This window comes from Thermobia domestica, chromosome 5, assembly GCF_964235325.1.
Source record: "Thermobia domestica chromosome 5, izTheDome1.hap1.1, whole genome shotgun sequence".
NCBI classification, from domain to species: Eukaryota; Metazoa; Arthropoda; class Insecta; order Zygentoma; family Lepismatidae; genus Thermobia; species Thermobia domestica.
The window spans coordinates 217,022,801-217,045,061 of NC_137458.1; the positions used below are offsets into that span (position 1 = coordinate 217,022,801).

Here is a 22,261-nt window from a genome sequence, read left to right on the forward strand (position 1 = left end):
ATTGTTTTGTTCTGGAATACGCTGTAAGAATAATTAGAGTAACCAGGGCCTTATTGTTTTGTTCTGGAATACGCTGTAAGGATAATTAGAGTAACCAGGGCCTAGAGCTGAATGGCACTCACCACGTTATGGCTTATTGGCTTATGCTGATGTCAGTCTGATACGAGATTATGTGAGAATAATAGAAGAAATGTAGAGGTTTTATTGAACATCTGTAGAGACATGAGTTTAGAAGTAAATGCAGAGAAATTCAAATAAATGGAAATTCGCCATGACCTTAATACTGTGAATTACATACATTAAAATATTAAGTAATACTTTCAACATAGTGAACACTTTCAGGTATCTAGAAACAATATTAACAGACCGAAACCGTATCCACGAAGAAATTAATTGTCGATCGAAAGCAGGGAATTCTGTTATTATTCAGTCCGAACTGTTATCTTCGCGAATTCTGTCGGAAGATCTTAAAGCTTAAAATGTATGAAATGATAATTAAGCTTGTTGTGCTGTATAATGATGTATGGTTGCAAAACATTGTCGCTTACTAAAATAAAATCCTGAGGCGAATATTCGGACCGAAGAGGGATTAAAATGAGGAATGACTGAAACTTGATAACGGGGAACAGTTTACTTTATACTATTTACCTAACATTGTTAGGGTTATTAAGTCTCGAAGGCTCAAATGGGCATGTCATGTAGGCCGAGTGGAAGAAGCAGAAGTGCTTTCGAAATTTTAACTTGAAATTCAATCAGAAAACGACCATTAGGAAGACTTAAGCGCAGATGGAGGACAATATTGAGACGAATTCCACAGAAATAGGAGTACAAAGTAGAAATTAGATCCGATTCGCTCAAGACATGAATAAATCCAGAGCTTTTGTGAAATGCACCATGCTGGGGCAGCTCTGTAATGTAGTCACATGTCTTCCCAATTAATACAAAAAAATAAAAAAAATAATAAGAAATAATTATGTACATTTATTCCTGTGTGGGAATGAACAGGAAACGAACAAAAATTGTAGGTATTTTAGTGTGAAGTCTTCAACCCTGATTTATGTCCATAAGAGATCCTTGATGTTACCCTCATTCACGTGCTCTGGCATGGCTCTTTCTCGCGTTAGCCTGCCTGAGAGAGCTTTTTAAGCGTCTCCATTTACGTACAAAGTAATTACACTTAACGTAACGGAAAGAAACATACTTCCTACCTACCTCTTCGCGGCCGGTGAGTGGGAGGATGGAGTCTTCAGTTCTGTGCAGGTTTTACGTGCTCCACACGATAGTGGGCGTAGGAGTCGTTCTACCTGCTAGTCGTGGGAGAAAGAATTACTCATATCGTTCAAAGCCAAAGTAGCTTCACAGTAGGTTTTTGACGAAGGATTGTGTTTTCTTAACGACCCTCGTATGTAAATTGTTATAAAGAATAAGTAAAATAATTTCTTAATGCACTTTAGAATTTCGAAATTCAATATCACGTGATGATTTTTTGCAACCATTTAGAGAACGAATGAATATTCTTAAACTATGTTTTTTAAGTTGATTTACCTCTGAAATATTATTGTGAAAGCAAGCATGCAGAGCCACAGACAAAATAAGTGTTAGACTTGCAATTCAAATAATAATTATAAAATAACAAGAAGTAGAGAATAGAAAATTGTCAAGGTAATTTAGGATTTAAGGTGACGAACACTCACGGAGGGGGCAAGGGGGGTTCAGTAAATTCGGCTTCTGCTAAACTCGAGGAATTGCACACATATTTTGGAACTTTCTCGTAGATATATAGTTAGCAGACACGTCTTCCGCATTGAATGCCAGGGTTCTATTTGTGGTAGAAGCATGGTATGATTCAAATTCAACATTAAAATAGTAGACCTACGTTTCGGTGCTGAAATTGAATGGTCGAATGAATTCTCATTTGCTTTACAAACAACCTGTGCATCTTGAAAATACTCCTATTATCGTGTCCTTATTTTATAAGGTAATAAATAATATAAATATACGAGAAGTGAAACTAGCTAATTTATTATCATTACCTAGTTTTTTTGTATCCGTTTCAAATTACAGAAACCAAACGATTTTTACAGAATCAATTGGGAAATTCATTTTGAAATAATAGTGTAAGCAATGTTGGCAACATCAGTTACTTGTATTTCTTGAATAGCTTGAATTATTTTTTGCTAAGTAAAGTTTTTAAAATTAAGTTAAATAGTTCTGTTGAACAATACTGGATATATGATTATGCAGTGTCAAATTTGTTATTTTTTCTTTTAATATCTGTACCTTAGAGAATTTAAAGAATGTTTTTAAAGGGAAAAATCACTACAGGCCCCAAAGGCGGGGATTAATTTTACAGGGGAAGGGGATAAAGCCGGTTTCGCAGTCATTGTCGATGTGATGTCCCTCTTGTAAAATTCTGGAGTCGCCACAGGTGGCATGGAACTTTTAAGTTCCGTAGACTATAGAGTTAATTAATTACTGCTGTTGCAAGAGTATATCTAAATTAATTGCATTATTAGCCAAAATAATAATTCACGCGTAGCCAAATTTGTGGACATTTTTACTCTTAGATTTTGTCAAAATCTAAGATTTTATCCATTATTAGGAAGTTAATGTTTGAATTTATTATGATACATGCACTTTGGCAAACAATTGCTACTATAAACTTGCTTTGAATAGTGTAGAAACAAATCTGTATTACTAGACAATACACACAAATTATAGTAAAGAAAGAGCTAACTCAAGCAGAAATTACTACATCAAAATTAAAACTACACGGGCTAAACCCATTTTAAAAAAATGTATATCAATGAGTGAGTGATCTGAGCAACAACAACTTTTGCCCGACAATATTTAGTGTCAGCTCTGAAACAGATTATATAAAAAGAAACTTCTGTCATTATATTTAAAAGCACGTTTTTCATAAACCTTTTAAGTCTCATTTGAAATGTACTCATTGCTGAAACTTGATGTATGGTATGTTGTGCTTCATGATGGTTTCAGTGCATCTCTCAACTGCGCTAGCTCCAAATCCCGGCTAGTTGCAGTGAATTACGTTTTTCGTCCAGGAATATTGTTCTGGATTCCTCTAACCATGGGCAGAATGCTCGATACAATACAAAGATGGCAAAACATATGTGCCTTCTTTACAGAAGAGCAATTTACAACTTTTGAATTAAATTTTTAATACTTTGAGTATATTAGTAAATGCGATTGAGTATACTAGTAAACGCAATATATATATATATATATATATATATATATATATATATATATATATATATATATATATATATATATATACTGCTGAAAGGGGAATTTTTTAGCCAACCTGTGTATAAATCTCAGTGTGACCTACTACCAGAGCGAAACATTAGAAAATGGCCAAAAAGAAGCTTATTATATGTTACCATTCTCGTATAGATTTAATTCATAAGGTTGTGATTTGCTTACCTGTAAAAATGTACATACCATATTTTGCCATCTTCGTATAGAGATAAAATCCCGAGTAGTAATCCTGTCTTAAAAAGCAGATACCATCTCTCGTGACCGGTATTGCGGACGAACAGAAAGCTGTAATCACAAATCACGACTTCTCTACTTAAATTCGTTAAACTTCCTAAAAGTCATTGACAAACAAACATGTGTGGTGTAGTTATGTGCTTTTGCGGGTGACTGTACTAAACTCATAAAAAGTTTTTTGGTGCTGTCTTTGTTTACAGTAAGTTTCGGATACTTATATCTGTATAACCATATTTTGATCAATTATGAAAGCTTCAAAGATTCTGCTTGATAAGAACTTGCATAGAAAACTTCTTATATCATCATTGTGGCAAAGGAAACTTATTATATCATCATTGTGGCAAAGGAAGTTCACGGTCTTTTTTCCACGCACTTCTCTCCATGTAACATCCAAACACTAAATTAGAGTAAGTTAGTTGAATGTATCACGTATATGAGCAGCACGAGAGAGCGCCATGGTATATCACATTTTCTAACTTTCGAGTAAACTGGAAAGAAGGTTCCCATGCAGTTCAATGCAAGGACACATATCAAACAAAATTTTCCTTTCATATCCAGGTGCATTTCCGAAATAAAACTACTTACCGATATATACCGTTCTGCGATTCGATCCCAACTCATTCCACCTAATATCTCAATTTCACCGCAAGTGGCGCTCACCATTATGCTTCCCCAAGTCGCTCATATATAGATATTAATATAGCAATTGTTTATTTTTTCATAATGTAGGTCTGAAGGAGGGTTAAAACCTCTCCTTGTTTACGCCACTATACATACATCCAACTGATATGTATTAGTCATCGTTTATACCCACCCATATGAGAAACACCTCATATCTTTGTTAAAATTTCATCATTGTTTTTCAAATTACATTAAAAAAAAAAAAACATATTGTACAATCAAATAACATCAGGATTTCGGGTCGTAGTTTCTTATAAAAAATGAAGTTCCAATAAACATGAAGCCAGAGCCGTCAAGTGCCATTTTCATGTTTTCAGATATATATGACGTTTACTCTCTCGAATCCTTGCTTCAAACTCATTCATAACTACAGATTTTATTGTTATTGTCGCCTGTGAAATAAACTAGTTTATTTTAACGTTTTCTTATATAAGAAATCCCATCGTCAACACTCCTTTATAAGTTATTAGAGAATCAATCCGAATATTAGTTAACGCCATATTTTAGTCCTAAGAATTATTTCATATATATGTAAATGTCTACTTTATGATTTTGCAAAATGCTTAATATTTAATTGGATATTACCCTTTTAAGTGAAACTAAAGAAGTAGTACAAACATATCAAAACATATTCTAAATTTGTCTGTCATTGGGGAAAAATGAGGGCAAGTATTTCTACAATCCACTCTTAAATTTTAGATTACAAAGCAGAATCTATTAATATTCAGAACTGCCGCCTGCAAATAGTATCCAGTAGCATGAGATTTGCGTGTTGAACATGTTTTTCTAGTGGATTCATCTATTTTGAAATGCGATAACACGTTGTGTGTTGCGACAGAATCTAGGATACAGTTGTGTTACTGTGTATGCATAGATTGAACGACCTAAATCTCTATACGAAGAAGTTCATATCGATAAATTCATTAGAGAGTGTCAATAAACGAGTTAATACGGAAAAGTTAAGAGTATTTACAACTCATCACACAAGCGACTCCATAAATCTTACAAGTATTGGATTTCGTTTCCTCAATTACCTAAATTATTACGTAGTTTGAATATGCGTGTTAAGAAGTATGGTTTTTAGGTCAGCTACAAATCTCCAATAAATATCGGAGGAAAAAAAAAAAACTTTCACAGGTTTTTAAAACTATTTTGTTAATGTCTCAATCCATTCTGGAATATGTCAGTCAAGATACGACTGCAATGGTATTTACGATAGTATGACGAAGAAGTACTGCAGAGCAATGATAAATGAGCTTATAAGGGATGCTAAGGATTATGATTTGGTGATTTCGGGCTTATCAAAGTACCTAGCCAATTCAAAATACAAATAAAGGTAGTCAAAATTATCTACAAAAATTAAAAGAAACGTTACTGAATCTTTATTAGATAACCTATATCAAGGTAACCTAGATGTAAAAATAATAATAGACTTACCAAAACTAATTCTTCTCTATGGCCAGACAGCAATGAAGTTCAGCAGTTTGTTCAGACAGACCTGGTAATTATATCTGTAGATTTAGATTGGATGTGTGTGTTGATGGATTTTCTGTTTTAAAGTTTTATGATATATTCGTACATTCGTTTTAGAAATTATTGTTACTAATTCTGTCAGTGAAGTGTGAATTACTCATATGATAACGTAGTCAGCCTGTCTACTTTGAACTTCTGAATGTAAAGGACGGCCAGTGCTTTTGCCTTTGCATAAGGCAACCTGTCTCCATAAGTTGCTCCGTGCATAATGAACGTCTTGCTCTTGCCTTTCACATAAGTGGTAAAAATAAAAGTGTAATTTACAGTGTAAAAGATGAGTAGGTTGGCAGTTGGCACTAAGTTGACCATGACTCATGCTTCGAATTAGGATTGAAGAAACTCAAAATAGTCTAATTGTTATGAAGTCTAAACAAGTACGACTCTTTGTCTATTTTTTGGTCGGTTTATATATTTTTCAGTTTTGGCCTTTCACTCTGTATGTTTTCTTGTTTTGTATAAATTATTTTAATGTTTCCACTTTCGCTTCCTGTGATTCACAATTGAAAGGCACCGGGTTCGAATTCAGTGGCTCACCACCTGACAGAGTTTTTTCAACTTCACGAGGCGAATATCTGGGTGGTATCTTTAAATATAGATTCGGGTTACTTTTTCCATTTCTTTTTTGTTTTTGTTATTGTTGGTTGCAAGTGTAAATTAACTTCGGTATCTTGTAAATCTATCGCATCTGCACAACAGGTAAGGCTGTGTCGCAAGATTTCCAGCAATTATTCAATTCACTCTTCACAAATCCATGTAGGTACGGTACACTGTTTTGAAATCATGGGTATTTAAATATAACTTGTACTAGATTGTCTATAATACGTTCAATCGTTTGAGCTAAGTCCCAAAACTTTTGGTCTTTGGTTGAACATTAAAAAAGTCGCACAGCTGGCAACTTATAGTTCTGAAAGGAGGAAAATTGATGTAAAGATTTTTTTTTTAACTTAATTTCTTTACAGTGTCCTATCATACCATTAAGATTTACACATAATGTCTTCAATTATTGGAAATTTGTGTCAATTAGATGTTTATACCTATCTTAAGAATATCTTAAGAATTACGTTGCGTTACATGCTCAGGATTCAAACTTCCCTTGACAGATGCACAGTACACACTTTCAAGAGAAGTTCAAGCCTCTATTCATAATATTTACAAAATTAAGTATTTTCATGTTGTTATGTAAATAATAAGGTAACTATAATAACTTACGATACCTTCAACAAAGCAGTAATATAATGGTTAGAAATGTAAATATAATACATATTTTAATCACTAAAATATTGTATATATTCTTCCCTTCAAAGTATTCTGGTACATTATACTGTAATACTTCTTATACACTTTTTTAAATTACTTCGTTTGGAGTTTCTCATATTTGTAAGATTACCGAGTATCTGTTTATTTCGATTGCTTACAGTTTCCTTCATGTTTCGCGTTACAATTTTATTACTCGCTAGGAGAAAAACTGTATTTGCTTTAAGATGGAAGTAGATGGTACAAATAGTGGTGAAAATAATTCGGTCAGTCTTACAATCGCATTAGCCATTTGTTGTCGAGTACAATTAGGGAGTGAATTTTTATGTAATTATTTTTCATGTTGCATTACAAGTTAGCGTACTCTTAAAAGTGAAGCACATATGATAACCTGTGGAAAAATTTGAGTACAAAACTTCGTGGGTTGAAATTTCGTTTAGGACGAAACCTCACCATAACTATTTCTTCAGTGTAAACTGTTCAGTATATCACCAAGTATATAATCGATATACGTGTCTCTTTTAATGTTGAAGTTAAAAATATACGAGGCAACAATTATCTCCGTGTCTTATCACCCCATGCTGATAAATTCAGTAGTAGAGATAAAGACGAAGCAAATGCAAGTATCTTCACATTCGAATTGCAATTTTCTTTTCTTTTATAACTAAGTCATCACGGTTTGTTAAATAATCTCTGGCTATTCTTCTATGTTGTATATTCTCAGGAGCGTATATTACTTACGTCAGATACAATTGTAGGCGAATTCATTGCTCAGTATCGTAAATCCCTTTTCTTCTCGACCTTTATTTCATTCTCAACCATAGAGAATGAAATAAAATCAGAGGTCAGTTCTCAGAAGTTTGACCTCTGTCACACAGATACCGTGTGAGGTGAGAGGAAGTAAAATTGAGATTATGAGGTCAATGTGCGAGTGAGATTTTAGAATGTATATTGTGATATACTAAACATTCTATAGTGAATAAATAGTCATAGACAGATCTTGTTCCATAAAAGTTTGGACAGTGAAGTTTTGTCCTCTAATACCATACGGAAATTTTACTTCATATAAAAATTCACATAGTATTTTAGGCCTAAACAAATAGTTATTTTCTTGATTTGTACATGCGTCTTGTGGAATAAATGCATAAAGTACACATAGCGCGGGTAAAGATCGCTTCAGCGTGTCAGAAATATCTCCGCGTTTTGCTGACACCAAACTACGAAGTTCATACAGTGTTATTCTAAATAATGTGAATGTAAGTAATACATCAACTATCTGGGTCAAGGCTTAGAGACAGAATCCACAATCTGATTTAATTCTCTCAGTATCTGTCTAAGTATGTAAAATTGCTGTTTTTATGTTGTGCGTAAAATGCACACTTAACTACGTTCAAACTCACAAGCCAGATTCTCAGGTCCAGTCAATCTTGAGCTCGATAAACTGCGAGCCCATGTCCTGTAAATGGATAATAAGCCAACGTCCGAGTCCAAGCGAGCGCGAGCCCCAATGAGCCCAAACACGAGTGTGTGGGATTCTCATTGAGGGTAGGACGAGCCTGAGCTCACTCGAATGCGAGTGTGAGTTAACTTAAGCCTCATTGGAATTTGTGAGAGCGAGCCCCGATCGCAATATGGCTATCTCTGTGTCAGATATGGAAAAGTTTTCAACATACAAGATGGTTTTCAGTCAGCGAATATTTACGATGTATACTTTGCAAATGAGCTTTGAATTGTATTGCAGTTAGAATCCAAAAACTATCTTCCTGATGTGGATACCTTTATTGTTAGTGGAAGGAAAATATTTATAGGAATAACTAGGGAAAATATTCATTTTTGTCTTTTCGTTGTATATTTTCATGGATTTCCACTTCAGACCTACCCTATAATTTCGACTATTATGTGTCTCACAGTTATCTAACTAAAGTTCAGGTATCTATTGGTAATATCTCACAATTAGTGGCAGATCGTGAGGGAAGTCACACCGGCAAAAAAAAAAAAAAAAAAAAAAAAAAAAAACCTACATGCTAAGAGAAGAAAACATACCTATTACCTTGATTATTCCATACAAGAATTAGAATATTAGGTAAGCTTTATAGCAAGATAACTTTTAGGTAGATAAAAATGTAATTGTGGGTCACGGTGGCTCAGTGGGAGAATGCTTATTTCTGATGAGTAGGGTCCCTGGTTCGATCTCCGGCCAAGTAAGTTTGTGGTAGACAACATCGTGTCCGTGGGTTTTCTCGTGGTACTCCTGGTACTTCTTCCCATATTTTGATTTCACCGATTCTTCCATCATCATCCATATGCCTTAGTCATCCGTCTCTCTTAGCCTAAAGAGCATAAACATGGAACGTTAAATTGAAAGATTTTATTTCATTTTTAAAATGGTATTTTGACCGTGTGAGTTCCCTCACTACCCACCACTGCTCACAATATGATAAAAGAGCTTGTTACGGCCTATTCGTTCCACGTTTTCAATGTTAACTGTTAATTATTAGCTTACGCTATTCAGTTAGAAATAAGTTTCTAAGGATACTTATCGAATGATGTATATATATCTGTTAGTCTTATGAATGAAAATATGTAAAGTAGCCTCAATGGAATATCTTAAACCACGTCTTTGATTCCAGATTGCCGTTAGGGTCTTTGTGGAATGGGTGCATGAGTTTTCTCGGGTCACTTTCTTATGTAGATGGCTTCGCTACTCGGTTTTGTTTATCATAGCTCCTGACTCGTTGAACTAATGCCTAGTTTAACTCATTTGAAACTAACGAAAAACTATACGAACTTCTTTCGTACAGTTCGGTGAACATTCTAACGTTCTCCGTAACGTATAAGCAACGGTGAATTATACTTAATATAATTTATATTCTTCTGAAACAATAGAACTATTTTGATCGATGTTGGTGTTTCAAAACGACAACGTTTGGGAGGTGATTCCTGATACCAAGATAAAACAAATAGTATAGACCAACTTGGATGCACAAATGCTTCCTTTCGGAGTTATAGGCTGCCGGGAACATGCAGAAATGAACTTTAAAGGTCCATAACTCCAAAAATATGGGACCTACCGTAGTCGGATCAAGACTTCACTTAGGAACTAATATGTGTGTTATCCAAAAATATATGTTTCAGAATTCTAAGGTGTTCACGCAACATATTTTATAGAGTTTGGCTACGGGCATACAGGCATAGAAGTACTCATCAACTACCTCCATAAAAATTGTTGCAAAAGTACCGCATGATTCTGAAACTTAGATATTTGGATAGGGCACATAATTATTCCTAAGTGAAGTCTTGACCAGACTGCGGTATATTCCATAGTATTGGAACTATGGATCTTTAAATTTCGTGTCAGGAATAACGTCCCAAACGTTGTAAGTGTTGTTTTGAAACACCCTATATATATTTCGAATTACGTACCAAAAACAATGAAAACATAGTCATACTAAAAGGTACATTTCAATCGCTTTCGTTAAAAATGCTTCATCACAGGATTAGAAGAAGTAGGAAGGAAAGAAAATACAGAAAGGAATATGATGCGTCCATTTGGCCGCCAAGTGATTCTTTGAATTTTTGTTTCTCCTCCCCTACCTGACAAAACATTTTAACGAAAACACTTACGGTGTACTTTTTCCAGTGTGTACTATTATATTTTTATTATTTTTTAGTAAGTCTATTTCTGCTCTGTGATTTCTGTTTTCCAACTTTATGTACATATAACGATTGTACCTTTAGCAACAAAATAACTAATACTAAACGTTGTAATTAATGTATTTTTAATATTTTTGTAGGGGAAGATATCAACTCTTTCTATAAAGATTTTGTCAATATTCCTGGTGTTGGCATACAAATATATCAATATGTTTAGTATGTATCAGCATGATAACTTACACTTCTCACTTAACTATCCCTTTTGAAGTATATAATTGTTGTGGTTTCTTATTTGTGGCATTTAATCTATTATTTCCAGGTGAATCGACGTACTTGTGAACCTCCCTACAAGTTTATTTACGATGTGTGATCCATACTGCCTGTCTGCCCTTGATTTGGTTACTAATGAATACTGCAGCATGTTTTTCTGTGGGATTGGACTGTTGGCTTACTGCTGATTAGATATGTGTGTGCATGGTTAGCAAACTGGATAGACTGCATAATGTGATGATATGTATGTATGTATGTTGGTATGCGTGTAATGTCACTCAAAAGAGATTGAGACCATTTAATTACATTATGTTGCATGAAATTTCTCATTTTATTTATTTGTTGCTGTTATTACTGATTATGTTCTGTTTGGAAAGATTTATTAAAAGAAGAAAAAACAGACTTCTTTTTTCTAAAAGTTCGATATAATGTGTGTTGACTGAAGAAATGTACTTGAAAAGTATTCGTAGGATCAAGAAGGGTACCACATCACAGAACTCTGTTGGTGGAATGCTGTTACTCGTTGTCTCATAAATCGTCCTTTAGTGCCATGAGTTTTTTCTTTCTTTTTATCAGAATTATGAAAGTCTTGGTAAGCTTTTCATATTCGGTGCCATTATTAGTTCTTTGTATGTATATGTAAAATACTGATATAGGCTACATATATCGTTTGTTTTCGATATAATTTTTGTAGTGTTTTGATTTTTTTCATTCTTGCCCAGTGTTTTAATAAAAATTATTAATGTAGATTGTAGGATGAGTTCCTATGTTTTATTAGGTACCAGTAAGCAAGAAGATTTAATACAGAAAATTGTAGGTAAATTTTGAAATAATTTTGTTTGTTAATTAAAATATAGAACAGCTTCCAACATAATGTTATTGTCAGTTTTAGAATAGGAGAAAAGATTTGAATAGTATATTTTGAAATAACATACGACGTATGCCTTGTGATTGCATGTTGCACGTTTAATTCATGCAGATGCGTTTTGTGTTAAACTTCTCGTATGTGTAGAAGTATTGGAATGAACAGTATGCATTCGTTAATACAGAAATCATTTTTATTGTTAAGATATTATTTTTAAAGTACTATTTTAAACATTCACTACGAAATTATTATTACACTGGATATACTTGCTTAATCAACGAAGCACGTTTTTGTTCATTCACCATTGCTTTGTAGTTATTTTTTGTCGGTTCTTAGTACTTTCAGGTATTTGTGCATTGTTTTCTAACCCATTAGTGCATAATTTGTATATATATCGTGTGTTGATTTTGTGGTTTCTGCGTATCATTATCAAGTAATGTCTTTTATGTATTCATTACTAAATTAGTCTGTTCTGTTACAGCCATGGATCACAGTTTACAGTTCTTCGTGATTTCTCGTAATGTATTACGTGAGTAACAGTTGTGGCTTCCAGAGATAGCAGTTTCGGTCTTCCAAACCCTATAGGGTAAAGTTCGACATTCGAGTGTTATACAGATTACAAATATGTATCCTTGAAACGGAGGTTATGTATTATAAACATTTTTTTTTTTAAATCTGAATGTACGTTTTTTCTTCTTTCTTTTCAATTTTCTTGTCGATTTTAACATATATTCTTCTCATAAAATTCTGTCGCTTGTGATGATAGCCAGTTATTCATGGTCGTTTTCACTTCTTCATCAGTGTCTGAATGCTTGCCGCCCAGCAAGATCTTCGGATGGCTGAAATGATTGTGACCGCTAGGCGCAAGGTCTAGACTATATGGCATATTATCAAATTCCTCCCAGCCAAATGATTTGACCAGGTTTTGAGTTTCTCTTTACCTACTGTATTGAGTAATTTGACCCATATTTCGCACTGTTACTCATTGCATTGTCACCATACACTTCACATATCTGGAGATGAATATTCGGAGGTATCATGTTCCGTGCTATTAGGAACCGGATGATATTGATAGTGTTTCATAGTGGGTAGGCCGCTCGATTTTCTTCACCTCGAAGCGTACAGATTGACGTCGTGAATGTAAACGGCGTCCAATTGTACCCAAAGGATGCTGGCATCCAGCGTAGACACTCGTTTTCGAGGATATACGAAATTTCAAATAGTATTCACAAATGAATCTTAGTTAAAAATAACACTCATAGATAAACATATTACCTCATTTGATAAAAAATTAAGTCAATTTCCGAACATGAATAATAGAAGAGAATAAAAAATGAGGTAGATCACTGAGCTGCAATACAGTGATAATATACTGTATTTATTCATTCTGCATTGTTACCAGAATTGCTAATAACATCGTTTTATAAGTTGAGGCTCAGTTGTGACTTGCAGCCGAATGACAGTTCATTATATAATATGAAGATGTATTTGAGTTGAACTGTCTTGAATAGTTTTTATCTATAATATTTTTAAAGGACCAAACTATGGTAATATAAAAAATAAAACATTTCAATGTCAACGAAGTTTAATATACAGAAGTAAACCACACACTTCTTTTGAGTTGATTACTAGTATTGTAACATTTCTTTTACTTAGAATCCACCAGATTAACATTTTTCCGCACGCTGTAGTGTCGATACTATTTTTATCTTATTGCTCGCGAAAGCTGTATTATCAAGTAAAGTAATGTGTATAGCATCAATCAAGTATTAAACTTAGTCTCGTGTCAGTCTAAAATTAGAGCAATCATATGTTCTGCACTTATACGAAAGTTGCATGCCAAATTCAGTTAAAATTAAACAACATCAGTTTAACTAATTACACCATAAACAACATTACTATGTAACGCACTAAGGTATGATAAGTCATCTGATCTCTAGTATTACCAATAGATATGCTGCGAAATGACATTGCGAAAGGGGAGCTTCTTTCCAATATAGTAACGTTGTTGTGTTAATATATGTGAACTATTTCGATGCCAATGACCCACCGAGCAGTATTTAATAGTAATACCATCTGCTGCTTTACGGTATTGGCCATTTCTCTGAGTGCACGGTACCTCCATCTGTTAATTCATTCAGTATGACAGCGTTTGTAAACTATGGCCAATAAACTGGCTGACAGCATCACCAATACTAGATATAGCTTGACCGACAGGTCGGCCTTTGACATCAAAAAGTGTTAATGTGGTAACAAAATCCTTTAAGAAAGTATTCTATACTTACGTGCTTCCGTAACTAAATTAAAAATTGTGTCTCACATAATCCTATATGGGAAAGATGGGAAGTAGCTTTGTGGTTGTTTGTTTCGAAGAAGCGTAAAAACTACATAACGTATTCTCCGAGAATGAATTTGCCCATTATTTCTTTACTTCAGTGGAAATGGTAACATCAGATATTAATCAGATTGGAAACACCTTATCATTCTGCTTTTCTAAAGTGATAAATGCGTTACTTGGGATGGTTTGGAATTTAAATTAGTAATGGGATTAGTTGGGTAGCCAATTATCCCTGGATATCCGAAGATCAGATTTTACTTAATTTACATATTATTAAATAGAAAGAAAATGTAAACTCAAGCTATAAAGACCTAAACGGTAAACATTAATGTGTAAAACGAAATTAAATTCGCAACGTTGTAAGTGTAAAATTCAGTTTCAAAATTTACTTTATACATTAAATAGAGGACAGTAAGAGAAAATCATAAACAGTGATCTTATTTAATTAAACATTAGCATCCCCAAAGAGTGAAGTCAGGAAAACTTAATATTTGAATCTCTGGATAGTTAATTCTGCGAATATGTATTACTCGTATCAGTTGCAGGCATATTCATAATTTTTAATAAATCATTATATTAGATATTCCAAACTAAGATCCCAAGTTCAAACCTAGTGTTGCAAGGTTTAAAATGTGGACAAATCTCATTTCTGAACGAGTAAAATTGCAGTTTTCTAGCAGTTACGTGTGATATCTTGCTCAGAAGTTCGATGGAAGTGAAACTTACTTGTATTATTTATATCTATGTGCGTATAAAAGTTTACAAATTACCAAAGTAGAAGTCATGATTGTTACTATAGGAGCAATATAGATATATTTAGAAGAAATCTTATGCACTATTGGGTTAAAAAATATATGCTGTTAATCGAAAAGAAAGAAGAGAAATTAAACATTAGTACTGGAATTTATTATGACTTAAAATTTATTTTTAATCACAGTTTCCAATGTTTGCGCATGGGTGCATCATGAACCCAGTACTTGAAACTAGGTACACAGCAAGAAGTATTAGAAATAGAGCCAAGTTTTAGATGTAGGATCCTGTATTTTATTTTGAAATCACCTGAAGAGTCATTCTAAGTGAAATTCATGTACTCTTTTCAGTATTGTTACTACATTGATTATTCTGCCATTAGTATGTGAAAAACCACTTGTTAGAAATTAAGAAAGTTCGGTTTTATGCTGATCTCTTCGTTTTGTTTGTGTGTTTATTTGTTGGAAGTTCTAGAGTCTCTTTTCAGCACTGAAGATATATGAGATGTGGACCTAGAGTTTAAGGTGAAATCCGAACCACAGTAATACTTTCAAATTTAAGTACTCTTTCTCACCAAGATCGAACCCGCGACCATGTGCACCAAACGCACACCCGTTAGACTTCAGACCAGCGATTTGGCTAACGTACTTGCAACATAGGAATTTAGGTTACTTTCATAGTAATTAAGTAAATGAGGTTTTTAGAAAAATTCCAGGTTCCTTTATTAAAACAGTAACTTAAAATTACCTTCGCATCCTGATTCAGGGTCAGAAGTATGCTGCGTAGCGTAGCAGTCAAAAATTAGCTCACTGGTTTGAAATAGACACTCATAAGTATTAAATTGCTTTGTTGAAAGTTTGTTCTTGCGAAGCAATGATTTACGAAAAAAAAATCATAAATCTATCACCCATTACATTTACTCCTTTGCTTTTCAACCTTCTACTATACTTTCTATCACTAATAAGTCAGTATGCCTTCGGAGTCTATTTCAAACCAGTAATGTTCATGCTTTTTGTACACATAATTCCGAGTTGAAATCCCGATGGAACCATAGCCTTGAATAAAACCTGAATGGTGATTTGGATCCCAGTTTTGTAGTATATCTCGTATCTAATAATCTCTGTGCTAAAAGCGACAGTAAACTTCAATCAACCAATTAATTTTTCTCTCTTTAAATTTTTGTAACACTTCTTATTTGCTTTTGGTTCCAACTCTCTTTTCCTGTTCGTTCTTTTATGTCTATGTTTTGAAAGCTTTCGTTGGGTTTTTATCACTCATTCGTGAATTCATATTTCATTTCACAATTTTTTTAAAAGACACCCAAAGTAAATTTTTTTAAGGCTTCAAATATATATATATATATATATATATATATATATATATATATATATATATATATATATATATACACGCCAATTTCACTTGGAATGACTTGACACTATACTCACGTGGAATAGCGTAAGCAGATTAGTGTGTCCGTTGGTTGAGAGAATGAATGATCGTATTAAAGTGTAGATAAAAGGTAAGCTGGCTTGTTTTTAAGTTCATTTTCTTGATGTATTAGAAAATTTGTATTATTAAGTACTGAAAACATACACTGAGTTATTTAATACCAGTTACCACACCGAAAATGGATCTCATTTTCTGTATTTGTATTACAGTATATTTTTATTGTCCGTATGTTGAATATTTTTAAATATAATTTTAGTTTTCCCGCCTTGCACTTACTGTCACGAAACAAGAGCTACCTAAAATGTTTGAACTGATTAAATCTTAATTAGCTTCATGATGCTGTAATAATTTTTTGATTTTGTCACCCTACATAACTTTTTTTTTTTTTTAAGAATGGATCATTTCCCTTATTTAGCAACATTCACAATTTGAGCAAAATAATTACAATCCCTTATCCTAAGTTTTTCCTACCTCATTTGTCAACATATGAACCAAGTATCGAAATTGGCTATGAGAACGATACATTATTCTAGGATCATACAGTTATCAAACACGTTCCGCTATACGTTACGCATGACTAAGTCTTTGGTATGCCTTTAACAACACAATTTAGAAAAATAACATAAAATTTCGAAATCTGCATATCAAAACATGATGTTTTAACTTCATATACGTATCTTCATAGGCATGAGCTCTGCAGGAATTTCGTATCTCAGGTAAAATATATGACACCAGATGATAAAATGACAGAGAAAAAATAATTTGTAACATCGTTTCTCTCTACCTCATGAGTTTGATAGCTATTTGACATTCTACTTCATTGCAGGGAGAAAATATCTGAAATGTATTCGGTTGTTTTATCTTGAGTGTTTGCAGTAGTGTGATACCTTGCAAGTTTTCTACGCTGAAAGTGGTGTGCGATTTAGAATAATAAAGAACACAAATTAGTTTCCATATGAAATGAGAAATAACTTCAGCCAGCTTTAGTAAGCTTTAAATAATTCATTTACTTTCAGTGTTATTTTATATTTGTCATACTACAAAAAGGTCGTGTACACTTTCGAAATGTATATTCTTTCTGGACATATAAATACTGTTTTTTAATTACTGCAAAGCATGTGATAATGCGAGAACCGTCAACGCTCGATTTGGGATGGTCTTTTGTCTATCAAACTCTTCTAAGAAGTGAAAATCAAGTATTTGAATATGTTTTCGAATACTCTGTGTATACTTGTTAAATGTGTTGCACTAAAACAGAGTCTACTAATCAGTCATTCATTAACATAAATAGCAGCTGAATATATTTTACGCATTGTATGTTGACCAACATATGTAACGAAAATCTGTTCTGTGTTTCCAATATGGTGCCCAGCTGGACTCTTCACAGCTGTATTTCTATTCCAGTGGCAGGTCTTAAGGGAAGAAAGCTGTATACAATTTATACATTAGGTAAGCTTTCTTCCCTCGGCTTGTAGTAAAATTTTATTTTTTAGTTCCCTTAATAGCCGCCACTATTCTTTTCCTTAATTTTCTTCCTAATTATAGGGCCGCGGTGGCTCAGTGGTAGAGCGTTCACCTCTGGTACGTGGGATCCCGGGTTCGATCCCAGCTCCCGCCATGTGAACTTTGTGGTGGACAAACACCGTGTGCGTGGGTTTTCTCGTGGTTCTCCCGTTTCCTCCCACTTTCTTTATTCCAGCATTTCATTCATTTCTCATCATCACCGTCTCCTTTAGCCTAACCGGCATAACTGTGGGACGTAAAACTTAAAGATTTCATTTCATTTCATTTTTCTTCCTAATTATTCTTTTTCCTATCTGACAACGCTTTTAGCGGAATATTTTTTAAATAGATAGAAAAACTCTCCGTAGTGTTTTCTGTTGTCTACTTCGGGATTCCTTTGTTAAATCAGCAAAATCACTTTTGGTATGATTAGTAATTTCGTAAATTTTAACTGTGTGCCACACTATTTTAGCACGTGTGTACTTTGGGTTCTCTACCATTCCCATATCAAAATATCGCTGTCAGTACGGAGTAACATCGCACTAAATAACTCAATAGTACTTTGCAGTATGATCTGAAATAGGTACTGTTATTTCGTAATAGTCAGTAATGTTTCGAGAATCTAGATTTTGATACATGTTTAAGAAAGTGTAGGGGAAATCGGTTCATCACCAAAAAAGATATATTCAAAATCGTTTAAAAAATAAAATAACTTTTCTCGGCATACTACTTAGGTTGTCAAGTAGAAGAGAGTTTAAAAACGAATAACTAAATAAAGACTTAATTATAGACATCTACTGAAGAATACTCGTTAACTGATGTGTCTGAACGAAGTTAGCACAGGTTAGTACGGATTGTATACTTTTTTCTGTAATTATAGCCAAAGAGAAAGTTAATTCCCTCATGTAAGCTTAAATTTAACGGAGGCCGGATTGTCTATTCCGGTTTCTGAAAGGTAATTTTACAACTGGAAGGCAAATGCTTAAATCTAAAACATTAGCAAATTTTTCATTAAATGCAAAAACTAATTGAAAAGGTGTCTAGAAGTTTCAGTTTATGTCTGTTTTTCTTACTATCAGAAATATTCTGTCGTACATTTTTAATTTTCTATCTTTGGATCACTGTATTTCTAATTTTGGATATTGAAATATTGTATCCATTATTTTAACATTGTCTGCTTTCGGTGGTGGAATGTATGTATATAGATTTACGAAACGTCATATAAGTTTAATTTGTTATAACAGTAACAAACTATTCTAAACCAATAGATAGCTTGAGACATGAAATGTCAAATGTAAAGTGAGAATTTTTGATCTGACTTCGATGATTTATTTTCATTATGTGCTGAAATTGTATAAATCTATTTTCTACAAGAAACACATCAGTATTTGTGGTACCTGACAAAGATACAAATCTATAATATATATTTGTATATTATATATATATATATATAAAATATTATTTCTGGAGCAGTTTTACTGTAAACAAAACTTGAGATCATGCTAAATTTACTGAAGATTTTTTAAATATTATGAAATTTAGTTTAGTCTGCCAGTTATGTTACAAAGATACAAGTTCACACTGAAATACTGTTGAAGAAATTTGCTAGAAAATCAGATACAAGTTTTTTAAATATGATTACAGAATTAAATTCGTTTACATTGCCCAGAATTCTTCAATTATATCAGTCATCAAAATAAACAGTTGTTTGGGAGGTAATAAATAACAATATCCTTCGTCATTATGAAATATATACCCGAAAGGCAATACTTGTTCACAAAGTTGTGTTTCATTTTGGTATTAATGGCTACTAGTATTGATGTTCTGATTCGAATAATGGATTCTTGGAGTATGCATTATTCGAAGAACATGTTCGAATAATTTTAACTGCGCTAGCCACTAGTGCAGCGGTATTTGAAGGTGCTCATCGCGTTCCTCTCTCTTTTTCGAAATATTTCTTTAAAAGTTACTGAACGATATTTACAAACTGATGTTTTTGATGTGGTCTTTGTTCTTTCTCTATTATCGAAGTCTGTGACATCATAATTTGAATACTTATTCTTTCAAAATGGGGAATAAAAATTATTTCACTAAGTAATATTTTCTCATTATGCATAAAAAATTTTAGTATTTTGAAAAACCTAAGAAAGTGAGGGCAGGACTGATGAGCACCCATCATACATGCGTATTGTATATGTTCTGAAATAGTTGATTGTTTTAACTATGTTGGATTATTTCATAAAGCAAATTTTATGGGGAAAAGTTCAAAGGAATAAGTTTATCTCACATTTAAAAGGGTATATTACGTGCAATTATTTAAAAACAAAGCTATAATTATGAAATAATTGTTTCATTATTCTAACATCTATTTACCTATTGTGAAATGCTTGGAGATCAGTTTTGATCTATCAACATACTGGACAAAGTAGAAACTTTGAAAGGTTTTGCTTTCCTTACTACGAGTAGACTTGTAAAATAAGATAAAAAAAAGTAGTACTTGCGTAATTTTATTCCTAGAATCTTGAAGGCTTAATTAAGTTTTCCAGAACCTCGAGAAAGGATACCCGTTTATCTATCCGAAATACTGGAAAGTATTTTAGCTTCTAGGAATACAATTGGGTGAGTACTACCTTCAACTTGAAATATATATATATATATATTCCATACGCTCTATCATTGCAAAATTTATTTTCTTTACATACATTGTAAATAGTGTGGTTATCGTTAATGTCAATGTACGACAAAGCGTATGATATAAAATTACATTGTTCCTTAGTGAATTTCGTAGTCGAATAATTACAATATATTACGTTTGCTTGAACTTAACAAGTACAAACTTGATCTCATTGTACACTAATACAGGTGAAGCATTTTGAAGAGTGGAAGAACCATTGTAGTTGTAAGTGCCTGATATGAAGAGGTCTGTTTCTTAATTGAATACTATTCTAGTAGAAACGTATATAGTCATCAAAAATTGACTTATGTATATAGTATAATTTGTTGGAACTACCTATTTGTTACTTGTGCCTATATGTTTTTGCACTTAGTAAAGCACAGTTAATTAAAGTGAATGTAGAAACTGTAAATATATTTAGTTAGTCATTATGTTGTTTATTCTTACACTTATACTTGGGGACAGCTTTAAACGACCTTTACCCATAATCTTATGCTGTTTGTCTACGGTGAAAGAAAGCTTGATCGAGACTCTTGCTCAACACCATTTAAGACTGTCGTTTCGGTCCTGTTCTAAACAGTCATATTCAAGAACATTCAATAGCGAATCATCGCCCGAGTTGATTGCAGAAAAATACAAAACAACTATGTTGGCATCATGGGGCACACCGGCAGTTGTTGAATTAATATCTTTTTTTATGAATCTTTTCCATGTTTATATGATGTTCGAAGTGTGCATTATCATAATAAACAAAAGCAAATATTCCCGCTGGAAGATATTGCGAGCAGTCCCGCTTATAACATATACGATTTATATACTTGCAGTGATACATCTCCATAGTTATCCTTAAATTATGAAGGAAAATCTATCTTTGAGTTTATATATATGACTTGCTTTAATAAGACATTCTGGAATGTTATTACCCTGGCGGATGCGCAGATAATTGCGTACATATTGATAATATGCGTGCTCACTGAAATGTCCAGGGAATGAATACGTGTTATCCTAATATAATGTGTGCAGTTATTTCATCACGAAATTCACTCGTGGTATCTTAGAAGTTGTTTCTTATATTGCAGTAAGAGGTTCATGTATGCAGATTAACTTTACGAGGGCTTCCCATGCGGGTATAAAACCGACCGTGGAAAAAAAAAAAAATTCTAAGTGGCCACTAAAAGTGAAAATGCCACCTAATCGAGTCAGGACAATCGCAGCAGAGGAAATCCGCGTGGGGATGTATCCGTAGGGAGGAGGCGCGTCATCGACGAGGGTATGCACATAAACGAAACAAATACTTAATATCGCACTCATTCATTTTAACTGTACTATAGCCCTTGTAATAGTTTGATACTAGTAACATTAAACTTATAATCATAAATACTGGTTTCCTACATTGTTCAGAAACGCTCCGACAGTAGAAATTATCCCAGACAATCGTCTTTCATATACTGTCACTCAGTTTAACCGTAAAATCACGATTTTTATGACGGACTCTTCTTAATCAGTACTGAATATCGGCTAAGTTTGTGAAGATAGTCTGATGCAAGTATGGGCGGTAACTCCAATAGCTAAACACAAACAATACTGTAATTCGGGTGGTTTTCTGTGCTTTCAGTCTTTTCTTTAAAGCAGTCTTGGATGCCGTATCATAAATAACATCAAAAAGCACTCGTTGCCTCGTGGTATTGATCTACAATTTTTGCAGACTGTTATAGAAATATTTTTCTTGGTTGTGATTCTGTTGTCCGTACCCCATATAGAGAATAAA

At 33.3% G+C, this 22,261-nt stretch overlaps 1 protein-coding gene across 1 annotated transcript in view; it reads left to right on the plus strand.

Annotated features, from left to right (window-relative positions):
* The window catches only part of Pten (phosphatase and tensin-like protein), an 81,634-nt gene extending 69,191 nt beyond the window's left edge, over positions 1 to 12,443 (plus strand). The window contains exon 10 of the mRNA XM_081759691.1: positions 10,961 to 12,443. Within this exon, the coding sequence (XP_081615817.1) occupies positions 10,961 to 10,980 (20 nt within the window). The 3' untranslated portion in view covers positions 10,981 to 12,443. The remainder of the gene's footprint in view (positions 1 to 10,960) is intronic.
* Positions 12,444 to 22,261: the final 9,818 nt, after the last annotated feature.